Source organism: Dipodomys ordii, unplaced genomic scaffold (assembly GCF_000151885.1).
Source record: "Dipodomys ordii isolate 6190 unplaced genomic scaffold, Dord_2.0 Scaffold122, whole genome shotgun sequence".
In the NCBI taxonomy this organism is placed as follows: domain Eukaryota; kingdom Metazoa; phylum Chordata; class Mammalia; order Rodentia; family Heteromyidae; genus Dipodomys; species Dipodomys ordii.
The window spans coordinates 3848152-3864686 of NW_012267338.1; the positions used below are offsets into that span (position 1 = coordinate 3848152).

Here is a 16535-nt window from a genome sequence, read left to right on the forward strand (position 1 = left end):
CGTCCAGTAAAAGCTCTGGACTCATGTTTCAGCCTCGATGAGTATCTCAGCTCTTCCATTCTTGTTGCTTTGTAAATCTCACGATCATATTGCACGCTCCCGGGTTCATTCTTGCTAAAGGTATTTTAAATTGAATAGGCCAAAGACATTTGAAATCCAATTTACATGCACCTATACTGTACTATGTTCCAACATAAAATGCATTCTAAAACCTGTGCTACCATTTTGTTTACTACATGAATGCAGCTGTGGTGTTATATTAAGGATTTTTTATGTTAGTTTATTGTGCTTTTAAGTAGCCCCTGCCCCTCCCCAAATGCAGACAATGGATTTGCACTTCATTGGAGAGAGTATAGATAAATCTATGATCATAGCAACTGAATCCATAGGACATTCTCAGGTTGGTCTTTATTAGTTTTTTTTTTCAAGGTGGTATTGGGTAATGTAAAATCTGTGGTCGGTAACTTAAACCTTTCAAATTTTTATGGCTAGACTGATCAATTTCTTTTAATGATGACTTCATGATCCTAAACTTTGAGAGTTGAACATGAGCAGGATTGTGGAATGGAGATAAATCCTAGTTTATTCAACAAAAAATAAAAAAATCCCCGAGTCACTACGGGGATCTCCTTAATAGACTTGCCTGCCTGGCTGCCTTTCACTCACACGCATTCTGATCAGATAAAAACACTGTATTTTCCAAGCAGATTCCCTCCCCCCCCCAGAAATGCACTAAGGATGACTGAGCAAAGAATTCAGCATTCAACGGTGCTGTGAAATCCTCATTTCACCAGTGTGTGAAATATTCATTTGGGTTTGCAGTTTTGAAAAACTAAGAGCCATGTGGTTCTTGGTTTCCAACTTCCCTGAATCAGCTTAATTGCATCTGCATACTAATTAAGACGAATAAATTTGTTTGAGCGCTTTTAAGCTGGTGATATTTGTTCTAAGCATTTTATTCCATTTTCGCTAAAAGCATTTTAATTGCATTTGATTTATTAATGGTTATCATTTTATATAAATACATATCATGCATTATGTTATTTCTTTTTATGAAATAAGAGCATTGTTTGGTGTATCTAGTTTTCCTGGTAATTATTAATAAAAAATGATTACAAAACATTTCATCCCTTTTAAACTAGATTAGTTATATGTGTGCATTTATATGTATTATAGATGTATATGCACGTCTATAACTAATTTTGCTGCTATTTATTTCTATAAGGCAGCCTAAGTATTAATGAGATATTTATGAAACATTTTAAGAGGAAAATAAGTTTTAGTCATTATGTTCAAGGCACAGTATGTAAAAATCAACTAAATGGCTTGAGGGTAGAGACCAGAGAAGTAAAATGGAGGAGAAGGGAGGAAGGGTTGATGGACCACAAAGCATTGTACTCATAACCTGACTTATGGAATTGTAACCTTTTGTACAACTACTTAATAATAGTAACTAAAAAGGAAAATAAACTGAGGCTGATGGCTCCCACCTGTAATCCTAGCTACTCAGAAGGCTGGCATCTGAGGATCACAGTTCACAGGCAGCTCAGGCAGGAAAGTCTGTGAGATTCTTATCCCCAAATAACCACTAAAAGGTTGGAAGTAGAGCCCTGGCTCAAAGAAAGCTAGTCTTGGGCAAAAGAAGCTCAGGAATAGCACTCAGGCCTGACTTCAAGCCTGAGAACTGGAAAGAAAGAAAGAGAAAAAGAGGGAGAGAAAGAAGAGAAAAGGAAGGGAGGAAAGAAGGAAGGAAGGAAGGAAAGAAAGAAAAAAGGGAGGGAGGAAGGAAGAAAGGAAATAACAAAAGAGGAAGGAAGGAAGGAAAGGGAAAGAATGCAGGGAAGGAGGGAGAGAAGAAAGGAGGGAGTGAAATGAGGGTGGAGATGAGACCTATAGACTTACTTGCACTGAAATAGTTGATATTTCACACACTCATTTCATCTTACACAGATGACACTATCAGCAGAGCTCAGTTACCAGTCTCAACGGTTGCCAGTTTGCAAATATAGTGTATGCCCTGCTTAGGTCTCTGTAGGGGCTGAGCTTCTTTTGAGCTTCTTGGATATGACTTTTTAAAGGAGTTGCATAATTCATAGCAACCTTTACAGGTCATTGCATTTCAGAAGAGTCAAATTAAGGTTCATTCCTTGACTCTGTCCACTCTTAGGCCTTATTGATGTTGATAAGAGTTTTCTAGCCGGAATAAAGGGACAGGTGAGCATTATGTGATCAAAGTTACATCAAAGCATCTGGCAAGAGGAAATAAAATGATTGCTGTATAACAGTACTATGAGGAGCTTCTTCCTGCTTTGAAAGTAACGGCTTTGCTCTACCTGGATTCTTATTTCCCATGTATTTCTTCCTGCCATATTCTGCTCCATGGAACAATAGCAAGCCATTATCAAGAGATAACATGATTTTTTTACTCATATATTTTTTGAAGTTGTAGCAAGGGTTTATTTTAGTATAATAGGATAAAGTAGGGAGAAATAGAAAAATGAGAGACATTTTCTGCCTCCAGGCAGAAACAGGAGATAAGGAGCCCTCCCATTATCTTGTAAGTAAACTTCTTAGTGAATCAGCTTTTTCCTTGAAACCCTAATAATACTAAATGGTATTTTCTGATTTAAAAGTATCTTGTTCGGTGTAGTTTAAAGAACAGATTACAGAGCACTGTTTTGAATGATTATGTGGTGTTATGTCCTCCTAAATACTCTATTAGATAAAATAAATACTGTTCGAGTTGAATCTACTTCAATTTTTGAAAAGGAAATGAAACAGACTTAATGATTTCACTTAGGTTATAATTAAATTTTGACAACACAGAATAATAATTAGTTTGGCTCATTAAAAATAATTTATAGATTTCTTTGAACAGTTGGTGTTATTTATAGCATTTCTGTAACAGATGCTTTCTTTGTAAGTTTTCACCCCAGTGCTGCAAATTGACAGTGAAAAGTAGTTTTTCCAATATTTTTAAAAAAATATGATTTCTCATGCAAGGTGAAACTTTATGGCTTTAATCAATTTACATTCAGTAAATATTTATTTAATATAAAATATATCTTGAAGAATCACACATAAAATATTTTAGAGTTAAATATGAAAATGAACCCACATGTATTTAAGAAAATTAGAGAGAATTTTTCTCCACTTTATGGCAGAGAAGGTAGAAGTTGTCAAAGCATACAACATTAAAATAATAATATTCACATATCATTAAATGTGAATGACATTTTAGATTACATCAAAATGAAACACACAATATTAATTATCAGAATGTCCTCTATGTCTGAAGAAAACTAAGAAGTTGGGAAGAAGACTCTTGAAAAATGGAGAAAAGAACAATAAAAGGTACTTTGGCATTTAAAAATATTTCAATATTGCTCTTAAATTATACTATTTCAGCCAGGTACCTGTGACTCATGCCTGTATTCCTAGCAGCTCAGGAAGCTGAGATCTGAAGGTCATAGTTTGAAGCCAGCTTGGGCAAATAAGTCTGTTAGACTCTTATTTCTATTTAACTGCCAAGAAGTTGGAGGTAGAGTTGTGGCTCAAGTAGTAGGGTAGCAGTTGAACAAGAAAGCTCTGAGACATTGCCCAGGCTCTGAGTTCAAGCGCTAGGACTGGCACGAGAAAAAATGTTTTAAACAGTAAAAATGTTGTGAAATTATTTAGTCTAGACTCTGAGTTTTCCTAAATTCATCATGAAATGAAAAGGTGAATATGGTAGAAATGGTGAAGATAAACTAACAACTATTAGAGCAGCACCTAAATACTAAAATTTGCCAGGGCTGATGGTTTGAAGAGGTTTAAAAGAAAAACAAACAAACAAACAAAAAAAGCTGAACAGTGGCTCATGCCTGTAATCCTGGCTACTCAGGAGGCTGAGATCTGAGGATTGCTGTTCAATGCCAGCCCAAGCAGGAAAGCCCAGGAGACTCTTATCTCCAATTATTTACCAGAAAACCTGCAGTGGTGGTGAGGCACAAGGTGGTACAGCTCTAGCCTTGAGCAGAAAAAGCTCAGGGACAGTGCCCAGGCCCTGAGTCCAAGCCCCAAGGCCAACCACAATAATAACAAAACAAAACCAGAAAAGAAAAGAAAAATCACTGAACCCAAGAAAAAATATGCATGCATTTTATAAGAAAATGAGAATTCCCTCTTGTGAATTAGAAGTGGGTCTGATCTGTTGATAACTAGGTGCTGTTACTTCGTGTCCACCTCCAGATCCCCAAAACTTGAGCTTTCATCCAAGTATCAGAATCAGTGGGGAGAAGAAGAAGGGATTATTGGATTTCATTGCATTCTCACGAGCACCAATATGGCTTAGGCCATTATTTGTATGTCTTTGGATGAAGCTCTTGGCCAGTCTTGGCCTCCATTCCTGCCCCTGAAAAGAGAAGCCCACTTTGCAAATGTAAAAGACAAAGAAAATTCCTTAAGGGGTGAAATCTCCCCCTAGTGGCCAAGCAAGTCAGACACATCACCCTGCACACTCAGGACCGGGAATGCCTGAGCTCAGGTTCTGTCTCCACTGGTCACAAATGCTTTCTAATTATCCTATCACATTAACACTATCATACTCAGAAATGGTGAAATAATAGCTGGTCATCCTGTAGAGCTATACTTTATGTAGGTGCATCAAAGAATAAAAGCCATCATGTGGAGGTACTGTATTGAATGTATCAACAATCTTAGAGACATTTTCTTCAAAGGAAAGAAAGGAGCCGAACATATCTCAGGTCCCATCTTATAATCTATGTTATATAATTCCTTCACAGTAAATACATTTTATGTGAAAGAAAAACACAGGCAATAAATTATCCTTGAACATATCTATTCAAGTTTTCTTCAAAGTAAATTGTAGGTAACCTAATGTGAATCCATTCATTGTTGGCATGGAATTGAACATTCTTGGGCTGGGACTCCTGTGGTAGCAAGTTCAAGGTCCTGAGCTGAAAATCCAGTCTTGCCAATAAATAAATAAATAACCAATTAAATAAGTGGGCATATTTTCCATTTAAGACTTATCCCTTCATAATCTGAAATAATTCAAATCTGATAGCATGTCAGAGCACCGTACTATTAAAACTCCTTAAGTATTAGACAAGCCTAACTTCCTAGAATCAAAATACAATTCCTGGGCTGGGAAGGTGGCTCAGTGGTAGAGTGCTTGCCTCGCATGCGTGAGGCCTTGGGTTTGATTCCTCACAACCACATAAACAGAAAAGGCCAGAAGTGGTGCTCTGGCTCAAGTAGTAGAACGCTAGCCTTGAGCTAAAGCACTGAGGGACAGAGCCCAGGCTCAAAGTTCAAGCCCATGACCAACAAAAAAGAAAAAGTACTATTCCTGTTGTAAATCATGAAGTACAAATCATGCATATATTGCTTGCTCCCATTCATGAATTGATACGCAGATACAGTATAAAAATAAAGAAAGAAACTTTTAAGGATGAGACTCCATTCTTCCACAAACTTTTACTCTAGGTGTTTTTTTTCTTTTTTCTTTTTTTTTATTGTGAAAATACCATACAGAGGGGTTACAATTACATGGGCAAGATAATGAGTACATTTCTTATCAAGCATTGTTGCCTCCTCCTTTGTTTCCCCTACATATTTTTTTTTCTTAGAAAAAGAGAAGCTTTTCTTAGAAAAGGGAAGTTTTTCTTAAAATATGCTACATTTGTATGCTTGTAGCTGTAGCTTTAAGAATATACTTAATGAAGAAGAAACTATTAAAAAATAAATAATGAACCTGAATTGATATCTAGGAAAGGTTAATTTCCACTAAAGTTCTGCATATATTTCTAAATGAAAAACTAAAAAAAAACCCTCATTTTTAGTATTTTAGCAACTGTTTATAAAGTTCAAGAGTTGTGGTTTTCTTTTAAAAAGCACGTTTTTTTATCATATACTAATTGCTTGTGAAAAATCACACAATCATCTTGCAACTGCACTTAAATACAATTGATTGTCACTTAAGGACTGTGGTAGGTTTGATAATTGCTCAGTCTGATTTTTGACTGAAAAAAGAAGGTCTCTTGCACCCTCTGCTGATAGGTAATTGAACTACAGAGTTTTTTGTTTAATTTCTTTCACTTAGTAAAGAAAAATGTAAGGCAATCCAATTGTTTTAATATGTAGTAAATAAATGGACTGTTATATATATATATATATATATATATATAGCATACATTCTAGGTGCATATTGTTGACAAAATAAGAAAAATATAAACTGGCATGGCTCATTAGCTTATGTTGCCATGCAATAAACACTTAACAGGACATCAACTTATTTTAAGTCCTTTGAAAAGCAAACTTAACAGTTTACAAAAAAATGAATGCAAGTTCTGTCAGTGGGGGAAAGTACCAGGGGAAAGGGATCAATGGGAGAGGAAGGGTTAACAAATACAGCATAATTGTCCATGTACATATGTAAAAATGGAACCAAGTAATTTGAGGGGCTGAGTGGATCTGGAAGAGACAAGGAGAATGATGAACGGAGTGACCCTGTTCTAGATGCATTGTACTCACAAGCTGACATGTTGAGTTGAAACCCCTTTGTAAACTCTTTTAAGATAAGAAAAAATGTAGTGCCACAATCATATAAATTATATGACAAATCAGACTATATATTAGGTAATACTTTATCACTTAATAGGTATGGTATGTAAATATCAAAGCAGCAAAAAGCTATAAGTGGAGGTGTGACTAAAGTGGTAGAATACCAGCCTTGAGTAAAAAACTAATTGTGCACACAGGGCCCTGAGTTCAAGTAACCCCAATACTGGCTTGAAGATAACAATATATTTCTAAAATGACTTTTGCAATCTTTACTCCTTCGTGAGTGTCTATAAATACTATTTATTTTACAAAACTTAAATGAAATTGTTAAGTTTTTAAAACAATACCTTCTCCTTTTTCTTGTTCTATAAGCAGTAGGAAGTCTGTTGATGAGGTAAAAAAGTGATTGATGTGCAGTTTCTGTTCACAGTTTTGGCTCTCTTTTATCCCTTTCCTGATTTCTCTTTCTTGCTTCTTGATGACTAATGGGTTTGAGTATCTTTGCTTGTACTCATAGGTAATTTATGTTTCTTCTCCATGATGTTTGCTCATATTCTTTGATCATCTGTTTTCCTTTGAAAGCATTTTATGTCTGGCTGATGTTCAGGAATTCTTTATATAACTCTGGTATTAGTTCTTTGCTGGTTGTACATGAATATACTTTCCAATTCTTAAACATAAGCCTGCATATTACTGAATGGTTTTGGAGAACCTGCAGCCAACCCTGTCTCTAGGTTTTGATAATGAGTCTAAAGCTTGTCTTCAATTCTCTACGATGTCCTTGCTTAGCTGCTTGCTGCCCAGGTCTTCTTGCCTGCTCTGCTATTACTCTGTTCTTTCTCAGCTTACACAAGCAATCCTGAAATATTGCTTAAACAAGAGTGCCTTCCTTGACTTATGCTCCTGAGAAACCCAATTTATAACACCGCTAAGACATTTTTAAATAAATATTTTAAACCTAGGCAAATCCTCTAATGTAAGATATAATGACAAAGAATATACAACTATTTTTATCAACAAACATAGTTTCAGATATATACTGTCCTCTCCACAACTGTGAGATTCATTTTATTACTCTTAGCAGACTTTTAACAGAATTAAAAGACTTATGAAATTCATATTTTGAGAATTGTGCTCTGACTTGGAGACAGGTTTTGAATATTGAGAATATTGTCAGTTCCTTTGCCCTTGTCAGAAATATTGTGTTGACAGCAAACAAAGTGATGGACAGTTATTCAATCATGCAGAGTGAAGAGAGAGAGAGAGAGAGAGGAGAGAGAGAGATCAACATAGTCAAATATTTGAGGTCAAAAGCAAGGCACAGTTTAATGAAATTATAGGTTGAACATGCCTAATCTGAAAATCCCAGGTGCTCCAGTACCTATAAATTTTTCAGCACTGACTGACATGACACCATATTGGGAAATTCCACATCTACCTCATGTGACTGACAGGTCACAGTTAAAATGCAGGGACAATAAGAAGACTGCTTCAATTACCCCTAGGCTACATATAACAGGTGCATATGAAGGGCAAGCGAATATCATGTTGAGAATTGCGTGCCATCCTGACCGATTTTCTTATGTCCTGACACGTATTCCAAAATGCACAAAATATCTGAAATTAGAAAAAAAATTCTGGTCCTGAATATGTCAGGTCAGAGAAGCTTTACCTGTTTTGGTAAGAGGCAAGTTTCAAAAAAAAATGTGTGTAGCCATTTTTTTTCAGTGATACATAAGAAGTGGGATTCACCTAAGCCCGGTGGGTCCTGTGGCCTCTGATATCCTTTGTGTTGTTTGAGATTAGCCCAGAAAAACGGCAGGACTTCCCAGCTGAGTTGTAGACAGAATTAGGATTTTCGATGAAGGGATTGAAGCACGTCATGAACTGGAAGAAAGGGAATCTGCTGTGCGACAGTGAATAGCAATGAGCAAGCCCAAACCTGATTAACTGATCATGACCAACTACTTTCAGTTACTGAGCTGCACTTCATTTATCTATCTGTTCCTCACAATATTTCTTCAAGGCAACTGCTGTTTGATGACCAGGGAGAGACTCAATGACTTATTAACACTACGCTAAATTCTGGATTGAAACCTATAATTCTCCATGCATGTGTGTGAATCTTAGAACATGAACTGTAGCATTCTTTAAACACAAATGTCTTCTTATTCTTTGCCTAAATCTGGTTTGTGTGTACATATAACTTCTACATTTCTTGCTTCTTTCACAAGTAATTTCTTTCTTATTTCCAGCCAGAATTAATGTTTTCTTTCTTTTTCCTTTCTTCCTTTCTTTCCTGTCTTCCTTTTCTTTTCTTTCCTTTCCTTTCTTTCCTTTCCTTTCCTTTCTTTTGTATTCTACTTCTATTGTCTAATTGGGAAAAATAAAGAACAAAGATCATATATGGCCAAAGATCTCATTTATTTCTAAATGTGTACCACAGCCCTAGCCTCGATTAATTCAAATGAAAGAAATGTGGTTAGAACAACTTCTTTCAAGTGTACTCTCTTTTTCTACTAATTGTTCCTGTTACTTAAAAAAGGTAACGTTGAGCCACTTTAACTATAAGATTAGTTTATGCAAATTGAATGGTGTCATCTGTCTTGGTGTTCATGACATCTGTAGGGTGAATCTAATTTTTCGGGGGGCCACCCAAAAGCAGATACTCTTATACAAGCAATTACTTGGATCTTTATGCTTATTTGTTGATAACAGATGGGTATGTCTGCTGTGCCTAAGGTTTGCACAAGCCTGGGAGATGATTTCTGCTTTCTTCTTGCTTGGGCTGGCAGTGTGGCTTCCTTCCCTATGATGGATCACCTGCTTCACCCTGGTCAGTCATCCTTCAAAGCACCCCAAGCTGTTCCTACTGACCGCACTGGCGCAAGCGACCCTCACCATCTTGTGGGAATGATTTATCTTTACAAAAATGCTGCCATCATCTCCCCATCCATTCAAGGGAGGAGGATAAAGCATTTTAGTACTGAATTTAAATGCACATAACAAGCGAAATCTAAGTCAAAGAAACTGTAGGTATAAGTGGCATTTGTCTGGCTTGGGCAGGTGCAACACAAGAATTGGACACATGTAAAACCTCATTTCCATTTGGCACTTGACGTAATGAGATAAAGTTGAGTGGGAATTTTGAGGTGCTTTGATGCTATTTAATTCTGTTGAAATTTGATCAATTTCCTTTGTTACGCTTGCATATGGTTTATGTCAACTACTCCTGATTTTCTTCATGCCAATAACTGTGATGGAGATAACCTTTGCTTTCTGTTCATTGTCTTCATGGATCAGGGAAGATTTTCTTTGTAATAGATCATTTAGCCTCACTCTGGTTATTTTCTGAAAACTTTTCAGAAGAAGAAGCAGGCTGCCAACAGATTTATGCAACATTCCTCACCAACACTTCAGCTCTCTCAATTACTTGTTTTAACTTCACTTGTTTTTAAATCCAAACAAAATACAAACTTAGAAGAACACAATAGTGAACTTGCTTTGTTCTTATGTCATTGGGGGGGGGAACGGGGAGGATTGGGTCAGGGGGTGGGAGGAGGATGGGAAGGGGAAATAAAGGAGGAGGCTACAATGCTTGATGAGAAATGTACTTATTATCTTGCCCATGTAATTGTAACCCCTCTGTACAGTATTTTCACAATAAAAAAAATAAAGTGTGAGGGGGAAAGTAATGCATCTGGATGTTCAGAGAGTTGCCCAGGCCCTGAAGCGCCTTTGTAAATCAGAGAAAATTACAACCTGTAGATATTTTATGTTTCTGTTGCTCACTCCTTTCCAATGAGAAGTAAGAGTTAGTCATAAATGAACAGTGAAATTCAAAATGATTTTTGTTTTTAATAAATTTTATACCTACTTTAGCTCAGCTCACTCAACATGATCATGTCCTTTAGAATCTGTGATGCTTCTATTTACAGAAATCAAGATATCCAGGCATTGATGGCTCCTGCCTTCAATTCTTGCTACTTAGGAGGCTGAAATGTGAGAATTGCAGCTCAAAACCAGCCTGACCAAAAAAGTTCATGAGACTTGTATCTCTAATAAACTACCCAAAAAAATGTTTAAAAGCCCTGTGCAGTTGTGACTCAAGGGATAGAATGCTAGCTTTGAACAAAAGAAAGTCAGGGACAGCTCCTAGGCTCTGGGTTCAAGCCCCAGGTTGGGTACCAAAATACAATGAAGGAGAAGAGGAAGAGGAAGAGGAGGAGGAGGTGGAAGAGGAAGAGGAGAAAGAAGGAGGAGGAGGAGGAAGAGGAGGAGGAGGAGGAGGAGGAGGAGGGAAAAAAGAAGTCAGGATAAACACCAGTGGCAAATATATTATGCACACATAGTGGAAGTCTTGATGTTTTCATTAAGTATGTAAGAGAAGAGAGTAGTGACTGGATTTTTTTCTGAAAATTTTCCTTAAACTATTTGAATACTTGCTGAGGAAATACAAAACTGTATTATTCTTCATTTTTGGTACTTTTTTCAATGCAATAAATATTTTCAAAAGAGGCTAAGAAATATTTCAGTATTCATAAGATTTGAAGAGATTTCAGTAGTGATATTTAATAGTTTACTGTTAATGCACTGAACTCTACAGGTTTCCAACCAGTTGAAAGTTATGGTTGATAATGTTCAATTTAGGGCCAATTCCTACAGAAGGCATTAAATGGAAGTAAACGTAACATATGAAAGAAAATAAAGCCATAACTGAGAAGAATGTTAATTAAAACACTTAGAGCCAACTCATAAAAATGTATTATTCGTTGTATCTACTTTGGAAAATCTAAGCTGTGAGTTCAATGATCCAAGAACTGCAATGTCTCTGTTTGCATTTTAAGTTTTCGTCAGTTACAGCCTCAAAAGAAATTTGGAGCATTTTGGAATTGGGATCGCGTGTTGTTTGATTTTAACTAAATTTCACGTGGAGAAGAGTGAACGCATACACGCTGTGGGCGCAAATGTGAATTGGTACAGCCATTATGGAGAACAGTATGGAAACTCCTCAGAAAAGTAAAATTAGAATTAGCACATGGTCTAGTCATTCCAGTTTGGTATGTAGCCAAGGGAACTGAAGTCTGTATGCCAAGGAAATATCTCCTCTTCAAGGTTCGATGTAGCATTTTCACAATTGCCAGGATACAAAGCTTAAAAGTCTACCAGCGATCAAGTGTGGCTGTAGATCCACACAAAGGATTGGTAGTCTTAAAGAATGGAATGCTGTCTTTTGCAACAAGTTAGATGAACGTGAACATTCTACTCAGTGAAATAAGCCAGCACAGGAAGGTTAAGTCTCACTTTTAGATAGACTGCAATGAGGTCAAGCCTGAAGATGCAGACAGCGTACAGATTGGTCATTACCACTGCTCATCTCTTGGCTGAGCTCCTAGCTGACAGGCCTGGGTTCTTTGCTCCAGTGAAATTCGGTGTTTGCTACACTGATGACTAGCTGGCCTTGGAATAGGGCATGCTTAATCTCTGCTTCCTGCTTAACTTCTTGTTACCTAGTGACACAGGCAATGTACTTTTCGTTTTGCTATGAAATGTCCACAGTCATATGACCTCCTTGTGGAGCTATAAGCGATAATGGAGAAAATCTGTGGGAAGTACAAGGAACAGCAAAGTGGGCGAAGGGAATCTGCCCCCTTCCACCCCTTCCCTGTTGCCTTCCTTTCTTCTTCTTCTTCTTCTTCTTCTTCTTCTTCTTCTTCTTCTTCTTCTTCTTCTTCTTCTTCTTCTTCTTCTTCTTCTTCTTCTTCTTCTTCTTCTTCTTCTTCTTCTTCCTTTCTTCTTCTTCTCTTCTTCCCCCCCTCCTCCTCCTCTTTCCCCCTCCCTCCTCCTCCTCTTCCTCCTCCTCCTCCTCCTCCTCCTCCAATGGACGTTTATATGGTCCTTACATTTTCTATGTTTCTGATTCTCTGAGAGAACATACCGACTTCTCTCAAGATTACCAATCGAGTTAGATTCCATTGAAGTCATTTCAACTCCTAGCTGTGGCTGACTTGTAGGTTCGTTTGTAAACGGCACTGTACCCTTTGTGAGTTCCTGTCAGATGGTCTGAAACCAGTCTTTGTCAAATACAAGGACACACATTTGTCCCGATGGGTTTTTCTTTCAGTGGAGATTTCGGTGGCTGCTCATGCTAGGGTCTGGCTGTGATTCTCTTCCGCTCACGTTAACTTGTTGAGTCACTGATTGGAAAGCATGTCTGTGCGCTGCTCCTCGGGCAAGCTGGCACACCTTCCCCTGTGGCCATGGCTGTCCTGTGCACACGTAGATATCCAGGCTAAACAACTCACCAAAGTGCCACGGACAGCTCAGTGTCTGCAAGACGGGATTTCCCATCTGGAGCTTGTGTTTCCCACCCTAACAGCCCCCCAAATGGATGGAACCCTTTGGGGTGGTGGTGGTGGGGAGTTGAATTCATCCAGAGCTTGTGGACAAAACCGTTGGTGTATTCCCCCTGGATGGATACATCCCAGAACTCCTTCCAGGAACAGAATCTCCGTATGTGTTTTATGGTCGTTATCAGCCTCACGGAGAAGCACCATTTCGTTATTACCTTGTCGTTATTAACGTGTCCTTTTCTCTGCGTGTCTGTGTGTGTGTTTTGCAGGCTGCTAAGTGAGCTGTCACCCCGCAAGCTGGCGCGCCCCGATGGGGGACTCTGGATCCCGACGCTCCACGCTGGTGTCTCGATTGCCGATTTTCCGCAAAAGCATCAGCCGCAGACATGATTCCCTGCCATCTTCGCCTTCCTCCAGCCAGACGCCGGCGGCGGCTTCGTCGGGGGGCGTGCACAGCTCCTCCCCGTCCAGCACCAACTCCAGCTCGGGCAGCACCGGCAAGCGCAGGAGCCTCTTCCGCGCCCCGTCCATCAGCTTCCACCACAAGAAGGCCAGCAGCAGCAGCGAGCCCAAGCCCGGCCTCAGCCTCACGTCCAATGGCGCTCACCCCGCGGCGGGGGCCCACGTCCGCACCCCGGGTGGGGAAGAACCCCCCGAGGCCCGGGGGAGACGCCCGGGGGGGCTGGGCGGGTCCCGCCATCATAAGAAGATAACCAGATCGCGCACAGAGGACTTCGAGAGGGAGCCGCCGTCCAGCAGCAGCAACAAGAGCGTCTTCATCCACTGTCTCAGCGCGGGCCCCAGCGAGGGCGACGACTCGGGGTTCGCCGACGACCCGGCCCCCCGGCCCCCCAAGCTGTCGGCCACCCGGAAGCTCCTCCCCAAGTCCTTTTCCTCCCACTCCAGGTTCTCCAAGGCCGGGCCCCAGACGGCGGCACCCACGTCGGACTTCTCCCTGGAAATCGTCCAGCCTCCAGCCCCCCAGCCTGGCCCGGGCCCAGCCTCTCCAGTGGAGGCCGGAGCTCCCGAGGCTGCAGGGGGCGAGCTGCCCTCTCCCCTGCTTTCCACTGACCTGACCACCACGGCGCAGACCCCATCGGAGTTCTGCACGGAAGACTCGGCGTCCGAGGCCGACGCGCTTCCCAAGGGTGGGTGCTGCGTGGCGTCCCCCAGCGATGCGCCCTGCGCGCATCAGGATTCTACCTCTCACCCCTGCTCCGCAGCCGCTGCTCCTGTTGCTGCTACAAGGACCATCAGCGACCTCAGACCCGGGAAGTGCCGGCTCGAAGGTCGATGGAGCACAGACGCTCATCCTGCCCCCGACCTAGCTGCTGCTGTGCAGAAAGAAGCGTTCCTGCATGCACCTGCGACCCCAGGCAGGGGACCCGCGCCTCCCCGACCTGCCCCGGCCCCAAGGGAAGAAGACCTGGTGGTTGTACAAAATGGGGAACCACTGCTCAGGACCAGCTCCCCCAAGCTCCTGGGCTGGGTGTGTGACCCACAGAAAAGCCTGGCAGAGCGAGGGAAAGGGTCTCACCCCGTCTCAGATTCCAGGAGCATACCCACATCTGGTGATGCGCAGCTGCGCCACCGCGCGCCCCACGGCTGCGAAGCCAACGCTGCGAAAGGTAGGTTCGTTGTCCTGCGGGAATGCACGCGCCCTGTGAACTCTTCTCCAGAAACGATGTTCTCAATCGCATGAATGCCAACTACGTGGTCTTTGGTTTTCATTCTTCTTTTTCTAGCTGCTTCTTTTAATTGTTTTTTCTATTTGTTTTCAATGTTTCCCTTGCTTGGAAGGGTATTTCTGGAACACTACTCATTGCTGGGTCCACGGGCTTCTAACTTCACAAGAAAGTGGATTCTCTTCGCCCGACGGCTTTGTCTAAAATAAGGACGATCTTTCTCAGAGTTTATCATACAAGTATTGATAGTCCCTAGTTCTTTTTAAATGGACTGACTCCAGCCACAACCTTTATAAAAAATTCATGTGCTCTAAGTTCTGTTTTCTATGTGAACAAAGCTTTGGACTGTTCACCAGGCTTCACGATTCACATAAATCATCTCGGTCTCTAGATACAAAAGAATTTGCAAGCTTTAAAAAAAACACACAGTCCTTGGAGCCTGGAGAATCTGGCTGGTTCCGCACCCGGATTTAACATTAAATAGCCGTGTAACCTTGGTAACATTCTCTTTGCTTTACAATATTGGCTCTCTCTCATTCTTTCTCTCTGAAAGTGGGGAGAGATGGGAGAGAGGGGCGGGGGAGAAAGAGAGGGAGGGAAGGAGGGAGGGAGAGAGAGAAACTGTCTCCTGAAAACTTTGTTATTTATTGTGAGATTCAGTGTAAGGAAGTTATTGAATATATGCCAGCTACTCGACTGTTATAGACAATATTTTTATATTTTTTCCATTACTATTGGGCATCTAGTACTGCTTAAAACGTCCTTAATATTGGGGAAATGGCCATGATGTCTCAGGAACCAGTCTGTGTACTTTAGATGCAGTCATTAAGAGTGATTGAAATTGCTATTGTAAGCTATTTAGCCAGACACCAGTGGCCGTAATCTTAGTTATTCAGGAGATTCAGATTATAGGATCGAGATTCAAACATCAGCTTGGGCAGAAAAGTCCATGAGACTCTGTCTCCCATTAACCAGCAAAAATGACAGCCGGGAGGCAATGGCTCAGTTGGTAGAGTGCCAGCTGTGAGTGAAAAACTTAAGTGAAAAAGCATGAGGCTCCAGTACTGGTGCATGAGCATGCACGCACGCATGCACACACACATGCGCGCGCACACACACACACACACACATGCACGTACACACATGCACACATGCACACACACACATGCACGTACACACATGCACACACGCACACACACGCACGCACACACATACACGCACGTACACACACGTACACACATACATGCACACACACATACATGCACGTACACACACGCACACACACGCACACATGCACACACACATACATGCACGTACACACATACATGCATGTGCACACACACACACACACACACACACACCACATATTGTAAGTTCTTTTATAGGCAAGATAATTGAGGAGCATTAAGTCATATGTCTGCGAACATATACAAACTTGGTAAGTAATTGATGTGTCCATGAAATGTCCGAGAGGTAGACTTGTGTTTCCCATTTTCCCAAACTAAAAACCAAGTCTGGTGACACGGGCAAGTGAGAAAGCAGCAAAGCCAAGTTAAAGTTACCTAAGCCTAATACTCAGGCTCTTAAGAACTAGGCTATACTCTAAACATTACCTGAAATATTAAATAAAAATTAAAATAAGTCTCGATTATATTGAGCCATGAGATTATATAAATGAACGAATCTGTTCAGCATAAACATGATGCTTTTTAAACTTTCACATATATAAATTTGCTGGGTAGCTATCTTCAGATGCTTTGCATACTTGCTGAGGATCATTGTTCTGAGCCAGCCTTTCCTTCCCCCCTCCCTTTTTTTTTTTTTTTCAATTTTGGGAACTTGGTAGCCTGGTCCTATGCTTGGTCCTCGTGGTAGCTGCTTCACTTCCTTACTGTCACTGACAGGATGATGCTGGAGAGGAAGTAGTGAT

The 16535-nt window shown here is 40.6% G+C and overlaps 1 protein-coding gene across 1 annotated transcript in view; it reads left to right on the forward strand.

Annotated features, from left to right (window-relative positions):
- Ccser1 (coiled-coil serine-rich protein 1) overlaps window positions 1–16535 on the forward strand; it is a 401729-nt gene that overhangs the window by 75209 nt on the left and 309985 nt on the right. Inside the window, exon 2 of the mRNA XM_013029707.1 lies at window positions 13190–14548. Within this exon, the coding sequence (XP_012885161.1) occupies window positions 13231–14548 (1318 nt within the window). The 5' untranslated portion in view covers window positions 13190–13230. The remainder of the gene's footprint in view (window positions 1–13189; window positions 14549–16535) is intronic.